Source organism: Eumetopias jubatus, unplaced genomic scaffold (assembly GCF_037043125.1).
Source record: "Eumetopias jubatus isolate StellerSeaLion01/CBP00866 unplaced genomic scaffold, mEumJub1_p1.0 scaffold_3, whole genome shotgun sequence".
NCBI lineage: Eukaryota > Metazoa > Chordata > Mammalia > Carnivora > Otariidae > Eumetopias > Eumetopias jubatus.
The window spans coordinates 27,081,478-27,095,658 of NW_028274809.1; the positions used below are offsets into that span (position 1 = coordinate 27,081,478).

The 14,181-nt window shown below is 35.3% G+C and overlaps 1 protein-coding gene and 1 pseudogene across 6 annotated transcripts in view; one reads left to right on the forward strand and one right to left on the reverse strand.

The window, feature by feature from the left end:
- The window catches only part of KANSL1L (KAT8 regulatory NSL complex subunit 1 like), a 137,168-nt gene that overhangs the window by 13,478 nt on the left and 109,509 nt on the right, over positions 1–14,181 (forward strand). For all 6 annotated transcript variants that reach the window (XM_028112223.2, XM_028112227.2, XM_028112226.2 and 3 more), the window contains exon 2: positions 2,773–3,889. In XM_028112223.2, the coding sequence (XP_027968024.1) occupies positions 2,802–3,889 (1,088 nt within the window). In that variant the 5' untranslated portion in view covers positions 2,773–2,801. The remainder of the gene's footprint in view (positions 1–2,772; positions 3,890–14,181) is intronic.
- LOC114215944 (large ribosomal subunit protein uL6 pseudogene) lies at positions 70–2,803 on the reverse strand (annotated as a pseudogene).

Here is a 14,181-nt window from a genome sequence, read left to right on the forward strand (position 1 = left end):
GAAATATCACAAATAAGTCTGAAAAATCATCTGGTATCTTGCTGTTTCTGTAGCTGGACAACTTAGATCTTATTCATCAGCCTGAATTGTTCCTTTTTCAGAAGCATAGAAAACATCCAACAATTTTCTGATGTCTTTGTTTTTAACTATTGTAGCTTGCTGAGTCAAAGCAGCTGAGTTTGATACAAGTTCAGTGTCACTTTCTTCAAGAATGAACTCATCTTTCTGGACTTGAGATACTGAACAAGCAACACCTGGCATCATCCAAACCCTGAGGATATATTTTTCTTCCAAGAAATTTTCGATTTCGACAGGAGAACCATTCTTCTGAATAACAATATTGATGGGGAAGTGGGCATACACAGACTTCATCTTGTGATGGAAGTTCAGTGTAATGCCCTTGGTCATGTTCTGTACATGACTATAGATAGTGTGAACCGTTGCCAGTTCTTTTCTGTTTCCCCACCATTTGTCATCTTGGAACCTCTTCTTTTTCTTTCCAAGGAGATTGAGTTCTGTTTTTTTTTTTTTTTTAATTTTTTAAAAGATTTTGTTTATTTGAGAGAGAACGAGCAGTGGGGAGGGACAAAGGGAGAAAGAGAGAGAAGCAGACTCCCTGCTGAGCAGGGAGCCCGATGTGGTGCTCGATCCTAGGACCTGGAGATCATGACCTGAGCCAAAGGCAGACACTTAACTGACTGAGCCAACCGGGTGCCCTGAGTTTGAGTCCTACATTGATGCTCTGGGACCCTTCACAATAACAGTGCATCCCTTCAGAGTGATGTTGACATTTTCTGGAATGTTGATAGTCTGCTGAGAATGGTCTTCATTCTCACAGTAGATGGAGCAAAGAGAGCTTGTGTTTGTATTTTATTTATTTGGTAGCATACTGTACCATTAAAAAAAACCTTTATATTCTTTTTGAGGTCTGTCCGTATTTGTATATTTAAATTTAGGTCATTCTTTTTAACTGCTGTATAGTATTCCATCGTGTTTTATTTTCCATTTTCTTATTGTTAGATATCTAGATTGCTTTGAAAGAATAGTTTGCTGTTACAATGCTTTCTTGTGCACCTATGACAAATACATTTTCTACATTATTGTCAAATTCCTGAATCAACTTATAGTCCAAATAGATGTGGGAAATCTTGTCATAAGTGATATTTCAGACTTAGAACATTCTTTTCTTTTTCTTTTATTTTTTAAAAAAGATTTTATTTATTTGAGAGGAGAGAGAGCATGAGTGGGGTGGAGAGGCAGAGGGAGAGGGAGAAGCAGACTCCCCACTGAGCAGGGAGTCCAATGCAGGGCTCGATCCAGGACCCCAAAATCATGACCTGTGCCATGATTGCTTAACCAGGCAGATGCTTAACCAACTGAGCCACCCAGGTGCCCCTAAAACATTATTTTCAATTTAGTGATTGGAAAACTGGTCTTTTGCTTTATTAATCTATAATTCCTTCATTACTAGTAAGATTGATTATATGTTTAATGATCTTTTGGATGTCATCTGTGAAGTGTCTGACCAGTTTGCTCATTTGTAGGAGTTCTTTATGTATTCTGGGTATGAATTCTTTTTTATTATATATATATTGCCTAAGTCTTCTCCTAGTCTATAACTTGCTTTTAACCCTGTGTATTTTTTTTGTAACTGCATTAGAGCTTTTGTGCCTTTTATTCCTTTTATCATTCTTGATAGTCTTTGTAAAGAATCTCCTTTTGGTTTTGTGTTTTCACATAAAAATGAAGGTTATAGAGTTACAGTTAGCACCTGGGACATACAGTATGGGAGTATGGCCATTTAAATGACTATTAACAATCATGTATTGAAACAAAAATTATGGAGTATCATTCCAGAGTATCTTACAAAACTCCGAATTTTTAATGGTATAAAATTTTTTTTCACTATTTAGTCTTCATAATTTTCAGTGATAGAGGATTAACTTTTTCAATGAATCAGACTGTATGGTTTTACACTTTTTCTTTTGATAAGATACAATGAAATTTGTTTAATTATGGGATTTTTAGCAGTCATCTGTTACAGTCCCCACTATTTTCCAGGCAGGAGTAACAGCTTTTGTAATGATAACTTATGATTATCTGTTTGTGAAAAGGGAAAAAAATATTGCAGATACTTTTTCACAAAAAATTTTTGCACATTGAAGATTAAGCAAGTTTTCGCTATCATTATTTTTAATAGTTGTGAAATTATACTTTTTTGCTTGTAGTTCAGTTACATCTTCTGACATTATTTAGCATATATTAGTTAATATTTATACTGTTCAGATTGTGAAATTTGAGAGATGGATGGAGGTTTTGAGCAGCTTATATTTTATAAAGATAAGTAGTTCTTACTTTGGCTAAAAGTATGGGATTGAGTCACATTTTCAAATATAATTCCCAGATTCCAGGTTGGAATTTTTTTCTTTTGCCTTTCACTAAACATTGTCAAAAAAACCCACAAAAAAACTTGAAGTGCAGTTGAGGTACATTCACAAGTATTTGTCTAATACTTATTGGGCTAGGTAGTGTGCAACCTTAATTGGAGTTTTTGGTATTGGGCCCACAGTCAGAGTAAAGAATAGTTTAGTCTTTGTTGAATTCCTTATGAATTAAGAAAGAACAGAGATATTGTTAGGAGTTGGGAAATAAAGGAGGAGTTTGGTTCCATTCACATTTTAATCAGAAGCATTGAAAATGTTGCCCTTAGTAAACGTGTAAGCATGAGCCTTTTTCCGAGATATTTGATCATTTATTTTTACATTATTTTAGGTTTCCAGTAATTATCTGCAGGATTCGCCATGACCCCAGCTCTGAGGGAGGCAGCAACAAAGGGTATCTGCTTTTCATCTTTACCAAGTACCATGGAGTCTGACAAGATCCTATGCATGGAAAGTCCAAGAACTGTAGATGAAAAGCTCAAGGGAGACACTTTGTCTCAGATGCTGGGATTTCCAACTCCTGAACCTACTCTTAACACTAACTTTGTGAATTTAAAACATTTTGGCTCCTCTCAGTCTTCAAAACATTATCAGACAGTTCTTTTAATGAGTTCTAATTCTACATTAAATAAATACAGTGAGAATTACAAACAAAGGAAATTAGGGGAACCCAACTGTAATAAGCTGAAAAACCTACTGTGTAATGGCAGCAATATTCAGCTTAGTAAAATCTGTCATTCTCATTCTGAAGAGTTCATCAAAAAGGAACTTCTGTCAGATAGCACAAGCCAGTGCATGACAGATGTACAAATTATTTTGGATTCAAATATAACCAAAGACACTAATGTAGATAAACTACAACTGCAAAACTGCAAATGGTACCAAAAGAGTGCACTTTTGGATAAAGTTACTGATGCTGAAATTAAAAAGGGCTTATTGCACTGTGCTCAAAAGAAAATTGGGCCTGGCCACTCAAATGTGCCTATTAGTTTCTCAGCTGCTGAAAAAGAGGAGGAAGTGAATGCTCGTTTACTTCATTGTGTAAGCAAACAGAAAATGTTACTTAGCCAGGCTAGAAGAACTCAGAAACATTTACAGATGCTTCTGGCAAAGCATGTTGTTAAGCACTATGGTCAACAAATGAAATTTTCTCTGAAACATCAACTCCCTCAAATGAAGATCTTTCATGAACCTACCACAGTTTTGGATAGCAGTTTACCTAAATACACTGAAATTAAGCCAGAAGTCAGCATGTTGACTGCAGAGAATAAATTGTGGAGTGATACAAAAAATGGCTTTGCACGGTGTACAGCTGCAGAAATCCAAAGATTTGCACTGTCTGCTACAGGGCTGTTGTCTCATGTTGAAGAAGGTCTGGATTCTGATGCAACTGATAGCAGCTCTGATGACGATTTGGATGAATATACCGTTAGAAAAAATGTGGCAGTGTAAGTGCAAAATTATTATTAGACCTTTTACTGTTCTGTATATAGCAGCAGTTTTGTCTTGATTTCATTATACATTAAAAGGAAGTAGATTTTCTAAAATTTTAGTGCCATAATCTTTAAGGTATAAAACTTTGGTGAATTTTTAAAATATTTTGTTAAAACTGTGCGTGAATGTATACATACTATTTAAAAATAAGTTATTCAACTGCTCTATCTAGGAAAAACCATAAAGGGATAATGAAAGCTCTTTAGCTAGAAGTAAGCATTTCTCCCATTCTTAAATAGAATAGGCTATGGACAAGGCTTAATATTTTGCTTAAGTGTTTTAGCCAAAATGTATAGCCAAAATTAAAAAAATTTAGTCTGCACATGGGGAGCCCACGTTGGCTTTAGGCTTTAGGAGTTATCAGTTGAGAGTATATCTAAGTTGATTGGCTCTTTTTTTTTCCCTTTAAGTATGGTATTTATATACTCATTGAGTTCATACCTTTCAGCTCTGGTCTTTACCAACTTAGTCAATTTTTGCTAGATTAGTATAACCAAAACAAAATTATAATGTCAGCTATTAGATACCTATTGAATGCTTATTATGTGCCGGATGTTGGGGATTCGGTTGTGGGCAAAATATTCAGTCTCTACTCTCTGGAGAATATACTTCAAACAAAACAAAATAAAACAGAGGTAAAGTAGTTTTGTGTATCACATTGTGTTAATACTCCAGAATAGCTTTATCTGATAGTTTCCTGAGATGATAAAAATGTTCTGTATCTGTGTTATCAAACAGACTCACGTGTCTATTCAGCCCTTGAAATGTGGCCAGTGTCTCTGAGGAACTGAATTTTTAAATTTTATTTAATTTGAATTAAGTTTTTTTAAATAGCCAGATAGAACATAGTTTTTAATCTAGCTTTGGGGAATCTGTTAATGTCCCTAACTTGATGCAAAATACTGTGTATATATTTTGGGAGGAAAAAGTCCATCATTTTTATCAAATTGTCAAAGATGAGAGAATTATTACAGAATTAGAAGCTGAACACACTAATTTTTACTAATAAATAGAAGGTCAGTATATCAATTTCTGTGGTAAAGAATAAAATGTAAAACAAAGTGGGTATTCCAGTCTTTTGGTGTTCTGTTATCACTATGTTTGAAATGTGTTTGAATGTGGGAGCTAATATTGAGCACATATTTTTTTCTGACTGGCATTGTGATATTTACATAAGATATATTATTTAATCCTTTCAACAACCATGGGAGGTGATTGTTGTTATCCTTATTTAAGAAGAAATAGTCTTTGCATGGTTAAGTAACTTGCCCATGGTCAAAAAGCCAAATAATTGATGGAGCTAGGATTATTGTCCATGTGTGGAAGACTTCAAACCAATGTTCTTGCTATTGGGCCATGCAACTTTATCAACCTAGAATTCACTGATGCTTATAGCCACAAGAATTGTTAAGCACATGTGCTCTGAAAGAAGTCCAGAAATTTATCAATTTTTATATTTTTAATGCTTTTGAAGAAATTTAATTTAATAAAATTTAGTAGATAAATTTAGTAAATTATTTACCTTTCGTTGTTGTGGACAGCTAATCGGCAGGTTTGACTCTTTTAAGCTAGAAACAAAAATCAGAAAATCATGTATTCCTAGACTATTTTGACCTTCATTAGGATTTTCTTTCATTGATTTCCTATAGTACTTAATCTGCCATACAATTTATCATTAAATCATATTTTGTCCTATGTGACTTGCTAATATACCTATTAGTCTTAATAACCCAACACCTAGTAAGGATGGAAACCACATTTTAAACCTTAAAAAAAAAAAAATCTTATATACCAAGCATATAATTACTGATTGGTCAAGACATTTTAAGATTTGCATTTACTCCTTTAATTTAGTCAGAGAACACTAATTTTAGACATTTATATAAAACATACACAAATAGGGAGATTCAAACTATTAAAAATATTTTTATACAAAGCATCAAGCAATATTCGTTTCTTGTCAGCTTCACCAGTTTATTGATGAAAATTGACGTAAAGTAGTCTGGAAAAAAATTGGATTCAGGCTTTGAAAGTTTCTTTCTCATTCTTTCTTTTTTTTGTAATCAGTTGGAAGACTCAGGAACACCAGACATGCATTTTAGGAAAATAATAAGTTTAATATTAAGATATAATATATACTTTTAGCATCTTGCATTATTGACCATTTAATATTAGGTTATTAAAGCTCATATTTATGTTCTAGATTCCCAGGTTATACTCATCTGATCAAATCAGTAATACAAAATTCATCTAATAATTATTTGAATTCTTTAGTTCACTGAATTATTTGATAATTGTTTAGGTTTTTGTTGTTTTTTGCTATTTGAACTCTGTTTGCATTTCTTGATTTTATATACCTCCGGCAAAATTGGATATTAACTGTTTTGAATATTTTTACTAATGTGCATAGATTTCTTGTGGAAAAGATTGTTTCTCAACATTTTATTAGTTTTGATATTTACCGAATTTTGAGAATAACACAACTTTTAAGCATTTGTATCTTTTGATGTAAATGTAAAAAATGGTTTCTGTTTTTTTAAACTGGAATTAGTTCTGTTTCAGTTTAAGTTCATTCAATAATTTAATACATTTATTCTGATACAAGGTTTTAAGTTTCTTTTTCTTTACATTTCTGGAAATTGATTTTTCAAATGTAGATGAATATTTTTATTTATCTTAAAGATTTTATTTATTAGAGAGAGAGAGAGCACAAGCAGGAGGAGTGGCAGACAGGGGAAGAAGCAGGCTCCCTGATGAGTGGGGACCCCGATGCGGGACTCAGTCCCAGGATCCTGGGATCATGACTTGAGTCAGAGGCAGCTGCTTAACCAGCTGAGCCACCCAGGCAGGCATCGCTAGATGAATATTTTTAATGAATGAAGTTCAGAATTAAACCTTAAATGTAAAATAGGTAAAAATATGCATTTTGTGGACCTAAATTTTTAAGTGAGTGCTAAGACAATTAAATTTTTTTTATACCTACTGAATATGAATAGACTTCTCAATTTAATTATAAGGTCTACAATGGCAAATACTACAGTTGACTTCAACTTAATTTTAAGTAACTTAAGAGCAAATACCACTTTTTCTGTCATTGTATATGCACTGCCTAGCATTGTCTACTTTTTAGTGGTTTTTTTTTTTTTTGGTATATGTTGGCTAAATGAATTTTTCTGTATTTGAATATGCAGTTTTGAAGATAAAAAAATTGTGGTTGGCAATCTATGAAATTTCTCTCCATATATGTTTATCTTTTCTTCTTCCGTTCTGTAGTTTATTTTTACTTTATTTCCCCCACTTTCTTCCTTTGTCTCTAGTACTAAACTGGCCACAGTATCTTATAGGGGCTCCTGGGTGGCTCAGTTGGTTAAGCGACTGCCTTCAGCTCAGGTCATGATCCCAGGCTCGTGGGATCAAGCCCCGCATCAGGCTCCCTGCTCAGCAGAGAGCCTGCTTCTCGCTCTCCTTCTGCATGCCACTCTGCCTACTTGTGCTCTCTCTCTGTGTGTCAAATCAATAAATAAAATCTAAAAAAAAAAAAGATGTATCTTATACACCTTAGAACCAGCATTGAGTATGTATAGAATGAATGAATGAATGAATGAAATACAACATGACAAAAGATAGGCCTTTAAAAGTAACTATTATAATACTTAACATTTGTAACTTTTAAAAATTGGTAAGTAAAATGTATTATATTTATCTTAAAAATCTTAGATTATATTATAAATGCTTTTTTTAAGTTTAAATTTTTTTTTTAAGATTTTATTTATTTATTTGATAGAGAGAGACACAGCGAGAGAGGGAACACAAGCAGGGGGAGTGGGAGAGGGAGAAGCAGGCTTCCCATGAAGCAGGGAGCCCGATGTGGGGCTTGATCCCAGGACCCCAGGATCCTGACCTGAGCCGAAGGCAGTTGCTCAACGACTGAGCCGCCCAGGCACCCCACCATTGTTATTTTAAATATATATTTGATTTGCTCCTTTTCCCTCCAAAAATATAGGCAATGGATTAATTCATAATGCCATTACTAATTATCTCAAAGAATAACTTGTGGTTGAGAGACTAGTGTACGTTAGAAAAAATTTTTTAAAGCCATTTTCCTTTGGAAAGGAAATAGAATTTTAGGGTTTTTGTTGGTTTGAGATAATAATCCTTATACTATAATAAGAACAGAACCACCCCCAGTGTCTGTTCCTTTGGTGAAGCAGCACAGGTTTTGGACCTTCTTGTGTTAGAGTCATGCATGGCTTGCTCTGTGACCCTGAGCAAAGATTAATATTATTATTATTTTTTTAATATTTTTTATTTTTTTTTAAGTAATCTCTATATCCAGTCTGGGGCTTGAACTCACTGGTATGAGATCAAGAGTCACATGCTCTTCTGACTAAGCAAGCTGGGTGCCCTGAGGTTAATATTATTCTTAAACCTTTGAATCAGATTCCTCTTTGATCTACCTTAAAGAGTTCTGCAGATAATTAGATGAAACATTAAATATAAAGTGTCTGTACATAATAAGGTACTGATTTGAAAGCTAATAAAGAGTGTCTTATCAAGCAGTTTACTATTGTGAGAGACTGGAGCTTAATTATTCCATGAGAAACTTGGGGAGCCATTGTAAAATACATGCTTGAGTTAATTTGAGAGGTGAGGAAACTGGTGTATTTGTACAGCAGGTCATCAGTTACTAAGTGAAGGCTGATCTGGTTGTGTCAAATCCCTCCCCCTTTTCTTCTGCCACTTGGGTGACAAAGCAGGCTCAAGCAACAACAAAAAAGCCCTGGGTCAAAGAAATGCAGGTGCTGGCATTTGGAAGTCAGGTCTTTGTGTGCTGAACTGGTAAGTGTCAGGGGATATAGGTGGGTCACTGACAGACTCTGCTACAATTATGTTCCCTCTCATCTGGTGGTAAAACCTTAAGAGTTCTAACATTTCTTTTCATCTGGGAAACGATGATCAGTTACTTTCATCTAGGATACATATGAGAAGACTCACAGATTTTGACACAGACATATTCTGATCCTCCAAGGTTGTCAAAAAGGAAGAAACATGGTTAAGTCTTGTTTTATTTGAGGAAACCTGAGAGTATCTTCCAAATCACCCAGTTGCTTCGGTGTGGAGAGAAGAGTCTCTTTGTTTCCCCAAATTAGTCCCCATATATTCAAATTTCTTCGAGTTTTTACTTTGGTGTTAATTGGCAGTCTTTTTTTTTTAAGATTTTATTAGAGAATGCGCACGTGCATGAATGGGGTGGAGGGGCAGAGGGAGGGGGAGAAGCAGACTCCCTGCTGAACAGGGAGCCCTCCATCCCCTACCACAGTGGTACTGTATAGACACATTATCACTCAAAGTCCATAGTTTACAGTAGGGTTCGCTTTTGGTATTACACATTCTATGGGTTGGATAAACATATATGACATATATCTACCATCATAGTACCATACAGAATAGTTTCACTGCCCTACAGATCCTCTGTGTTCTGCCTATTTATCCTTCCCTCCCTCCAGTCCCTGACAACCACTAATCTTTTTACTGTCTCCATAGTTTTGCCTTTTCTAGAGTCACAGGGTTGGAATCACAGTGTGTAGCATTTTCACATTGCCGCCTTTCACTTAGTAATATGCATTTAAGTTTTCTTGATGTATTTTCCTGACTTGATAGCATATTTCTAGGGCTGAATAATATTCTGTTGTTTGGATGTACCACAGTTTACTTATCTATTCACCTGTGGAAAGATGTCTTGGTTACTTACAGGCTTTGGAAATTATGAATAAAACTGCTATAAATATTTATGTGAAGGTTTTTGTGTGGACATAAATTTTCAGTTTATTTGGGTAAATACCAAGAAGTGCAATTGCTGGATTGTATGGTAAGAGTATATTTAGTTTTGTAAGAAGTTGCCAGACCGTCTTCCAAAGTGGCTATACTATTTTGCATTCAGACGAACAGTGAATGAGATTGCTATCGCTCCACATCTTTGTCAGCATTTGATGTTAGTGATGGATTTTGGTTATTCCACTAGGTGTATAGTGGTATCTTACTGTTGCTTTAATTTGCAATTCGCTAATGACGTACAATGTTGAACATTTTTTAATATGCTTACTTGCCATATCTGTATGTTCTTTGGTGAGGTGTCCAGGTCTCTGCCTATTTTTTAATTGGATTGTCCATTTTATTGTTGAGAAATAAGATGTAGACAGAATTGATTGGGATTTCATTGAATCAAGTTGGAAAAAGCGGAGATATTAACAATATTGTATCTTTGAATATGGAACATTTAGTTCTTTGATATCTTTTTTTTTTAAAGATTTTATTTATTCATTTGAGACACAGAGATAACAGAGAGCATGAGCAGTGGGAGAGGCAGAGGGAGAGGGAGAAGCAGACTCCCTGATGAGCCAGTAGCCCGCCCCATGTGGGGCTCGATCCCAGGACCCTGGGATCATGACCTGAGCTGAAGGCAGACGCTTAACCATCTGAGCCACCCAGGCGCACCCGGTTCTTTGATATCTTTCATTAGAGTTTTAAAGTTTTTCTCATATGATCTTGCATATATTTTGTAAGACTTATACCTAAGTATTTCATTTATGGGTTTGCTAATGTAAATGGTAATATGTTTTTAATTCAGATTCCACTTGTATATTGCTGGTATGTAGGAAAGCAGTTGACTTTTGTATATTAATTTTGTATCCTGCAACCTTGCTATAATCACTTATTAGTTGCAGGGGTTTTTGTGTGTAATTCTTTTGGATTTTTCTATAGATAATCATGTCATCCGTGAACAAAAAGTTTTATTTCTTCCTTACACACCTTGTGTTTCTTTTATTTCCTTTTCTTATTGCATTAGCTAGGGTTTCTACTATGATGTTGAAAAATGTGAAGTGAGGGGGATATATTGCCTTGTTCTTAATCTTAGTGGGAAAACTTCTGGTTTCTTACCATTAAAAATATGATGTAGCTGTAGGTTTTTGGCAGGTTGAGGAAATTCTCTGTATTCCTAGTTAACTGAGAGTTTGTTTTGTTTTTCTTTAGTAAAACTGGGAGTTTTTATCCTGAATAGGTGTTGAATTTTGTGAAATGCTTTTTGTGTATCTATTGATAAGATGATGTGATGGATTATATTAATTGATTTTTGAATATTGAGCTAGTGTTGCATACCTGGGATAAATCCCACTTGGTCATGGTATATAAGTCTTTTTATACATTGTTGAATTTAATTTGCTAATTGTTTGTTGAGGATTTTTGCAGCTATCTCCATTAGAGATAATGATCTGTAGTTTTCTTTGTAATGTTTTTGGTTTTGGTATTAGGGTAATTAATGCTGGCCTCAAAGAATGAGTTAGGAAGTAGTCCCTCTGCCTCTGTCTTCTGAAAGAGATTTTAGAGAATTGGTGAAATTTCTTCCTTAAATTTTTTTGTAGAATTTATCAGTGAACCTATTTAGGCCTGGTACTTTATCTTTTGGAAGCCTATTAAATATTGATCCAATTTCTTTATTTTTTAAAAGTTTTGTTTTTTTAATCTGTTTGAGAAGGGGAGAGAGAGTGAGTAAGAGGGAGAGGGAGAGAGAATCAGAGGCAGAATTCACGCTGAGCTCAGAGCCTGACGCGGGCCTCGATCCACGACCAGGAGATCATGACCTGAGCTGAAACAAAGACCCTTAACCGACTGAGCCTTCCAGGTACCCATGATCCAGTTTCTTTAATAGATGTAGGGCTATTCAGGTTGTCTATTTCTTCCTTTTTAAAATTTACATAGTTTATTTATAACAAACCCAGGAGTATTTTTTTTAAGTTTTTATTTAAATTCCAGTTATTTAACATACAGTGTAATATTAGTTTCAGGTGTACGGTATAGTGATTCAGCACTTCCATATAATACCCAGTGCTCATCACAACTGCACTTCTTAATCCCCATTCCCTATTTAATTCACCCCTCCACCCACCTCCCTGTCTATTTCATCTTGTATGAGTTTTGGCAGATTGTGCATTTCAAGGAATTGGCCCATTTCACCTAGGTTATCAAATTTCTGGACTTAGAGTTGTTCATAATATTCCTTTATTATCCTTTTAACGTCCATAGGATCTGTGGTGACATTTCCTCTTTCTAATATTAGGAATTTGTGTCATCTTTTTTTTCAATTTAGTCTGGCTAGAGACTTATTGATTTTATTGATCTTTAAGAAGAACCATTTTTGGGCGCCTGGGTAGCTCAGTTGGTTAAGCGACTGCCTTTGGCTCAGGTCATGATCCTGGAGTCCCGGGATCAAGTCCCACATTGGGCTCCCTGCTCAGCGGGGAGTCTGCTTCTCCCTCTGACCCTCCTCCCTCTCGTGCTCTCTATCTCTCATTCTCTCTCTCTCAAATAAATAAATAAAATCTTTAAAAAAATAAAAATAAAAAGAAGAACCATTTTTGGGCGCCTGGGTAGCTCAGTTGGTTAAGCGACTGCCTTCGGCTCAGGTCATGATCCTGGAGTCCCGGGATCGAGTCCCACATCAGGCTCCCTGCTCGGCGGGGAGTCAGCTTCTCCCTCTGACCCTCTTCCCTCTCGTGCTCTATCTCTCATTGTCACTCTCTCTCAAATAAATAAAAAAATCTTTAAAAAAAAAAACCTTTTGTTTTTTGGTTTTGTTGATTTTCTCAATTTTGTATTTTCAGTTTTATTGATTTCTCTAGTTTTTATTATTTCTTTCCTTCTAGTTACTTTGGATTTAATATACTCTTCTGTTTCTAGTTTCCTGAAGTGGAAGCTTGGTTGATTGGGTTTAGATTTTTATTTTATTTATTTATTTATTAAAAAGATTTTATTTATTTGACAGAGAGAGACACAGCAAGAGAGGGAACACAAGCAGGGGGAGTAGGAGAGGGAGAGGCAGGCTTCCCGCCTGGCAGGGAGCCTGATGCAGGGCTTGATCCCAGGACCCTGAGACCATGACCTGAGCCGAAGGCAGACGCTTAACGACTGAGCCACCCAGGTGCCCCTGGTTTTAGATTTTTAAAAAGTTTTCTAACAACGCATTTAATGCTATACATTTTGTAACTTTCTCTTACTGTTCCCCATAAGTACTGTTCACTGCATCCTACAAGTTTTGGTGGCTTATATTTGCATTTTCATTTCTCTCATAGTATTTTAAAATTTATCTTCAGATTTCTTCTTTGTCCCATGCATTACTTAAAAGTGTATAGTATAGTCTTCAAGTATTTGGGGGATTTTTCAGTTAGCAGTGTTTTTGTTTTTAGTTTGTTTGTTTATTAATTTATTTTTTAGTAATCTCTATACCCAACATGGGGCTTGAACCCATGACCTGGAGATCAAAAGACACATGCTTTTCCATCTGAACCAGCCAGGCACCTGTGTTTGTTATTGATTTCTAATTTAATTCCATTGTGGTCTGAGAGCAGACATTATTTTTTATTTTTTTAAGATTATTTATTTGAGAGAGAGAGCATAAGCATGAGAGACAGAGGGAGAGGAAGAGAGAATCTCAAGTGGACTCCACACGAGCGTGGAGCTGAACTCAGGGCTCAATCTCAGCACCCTGAGATCACAACCTCAGCTGAAACCAAGAGTCAGATGCTTAACCAACTGCGCCAGCCAGGCAACCCGATTTCTGTTTTTTAAAATTAAAGTTTGTTTTATGGCCCAGAATGTAGTTTCTTTTATGTTCCTTGTTAACTTGAGAAAAATGTGTAATCTGCTCTTGTTGCATGACATAGGCTGTCGATGTCTGTTAAGTCTTGTTGATGAATGGTTCAGCTGTATCCTTACTGGTTTTCTGTCTGTTGGATCCATGCATTTCTGATAGAGTGTTATAGTCTTCAACTAACATAGTGGATTCATTTATTTCTCATTGCAGTTCTGTCAGTTTTTGCCTCACATAGTTTGATGCTCTTTTGTTAGGCACATACACATTAAAGATTGTTATCTTCTTGGAGGTAGACCTTTTTATTTTACTGTGATCCCCCTCTTTATTCATGATGACTTTTCTTGCTCTGAAGTCTGCTCTTCTGAACTTAATGTAGCTACTACTGGTTTCTTCTGGTTCATGTTAGCATGCCATAATTTCTCCATCTCTTCAATCTGTATGTGTTTTTATATTAAAGTTGGTTTTTTATGGATAACATATAGTTAGGTCTTGTTTTTTGATCCACTCTGACAACCACTGTCTTTTAATTGGTATAGTTAGACCATTGATGTTTAAAGTGATTACTGATGTAGTAGGTTAATATTCTACTATATTTGT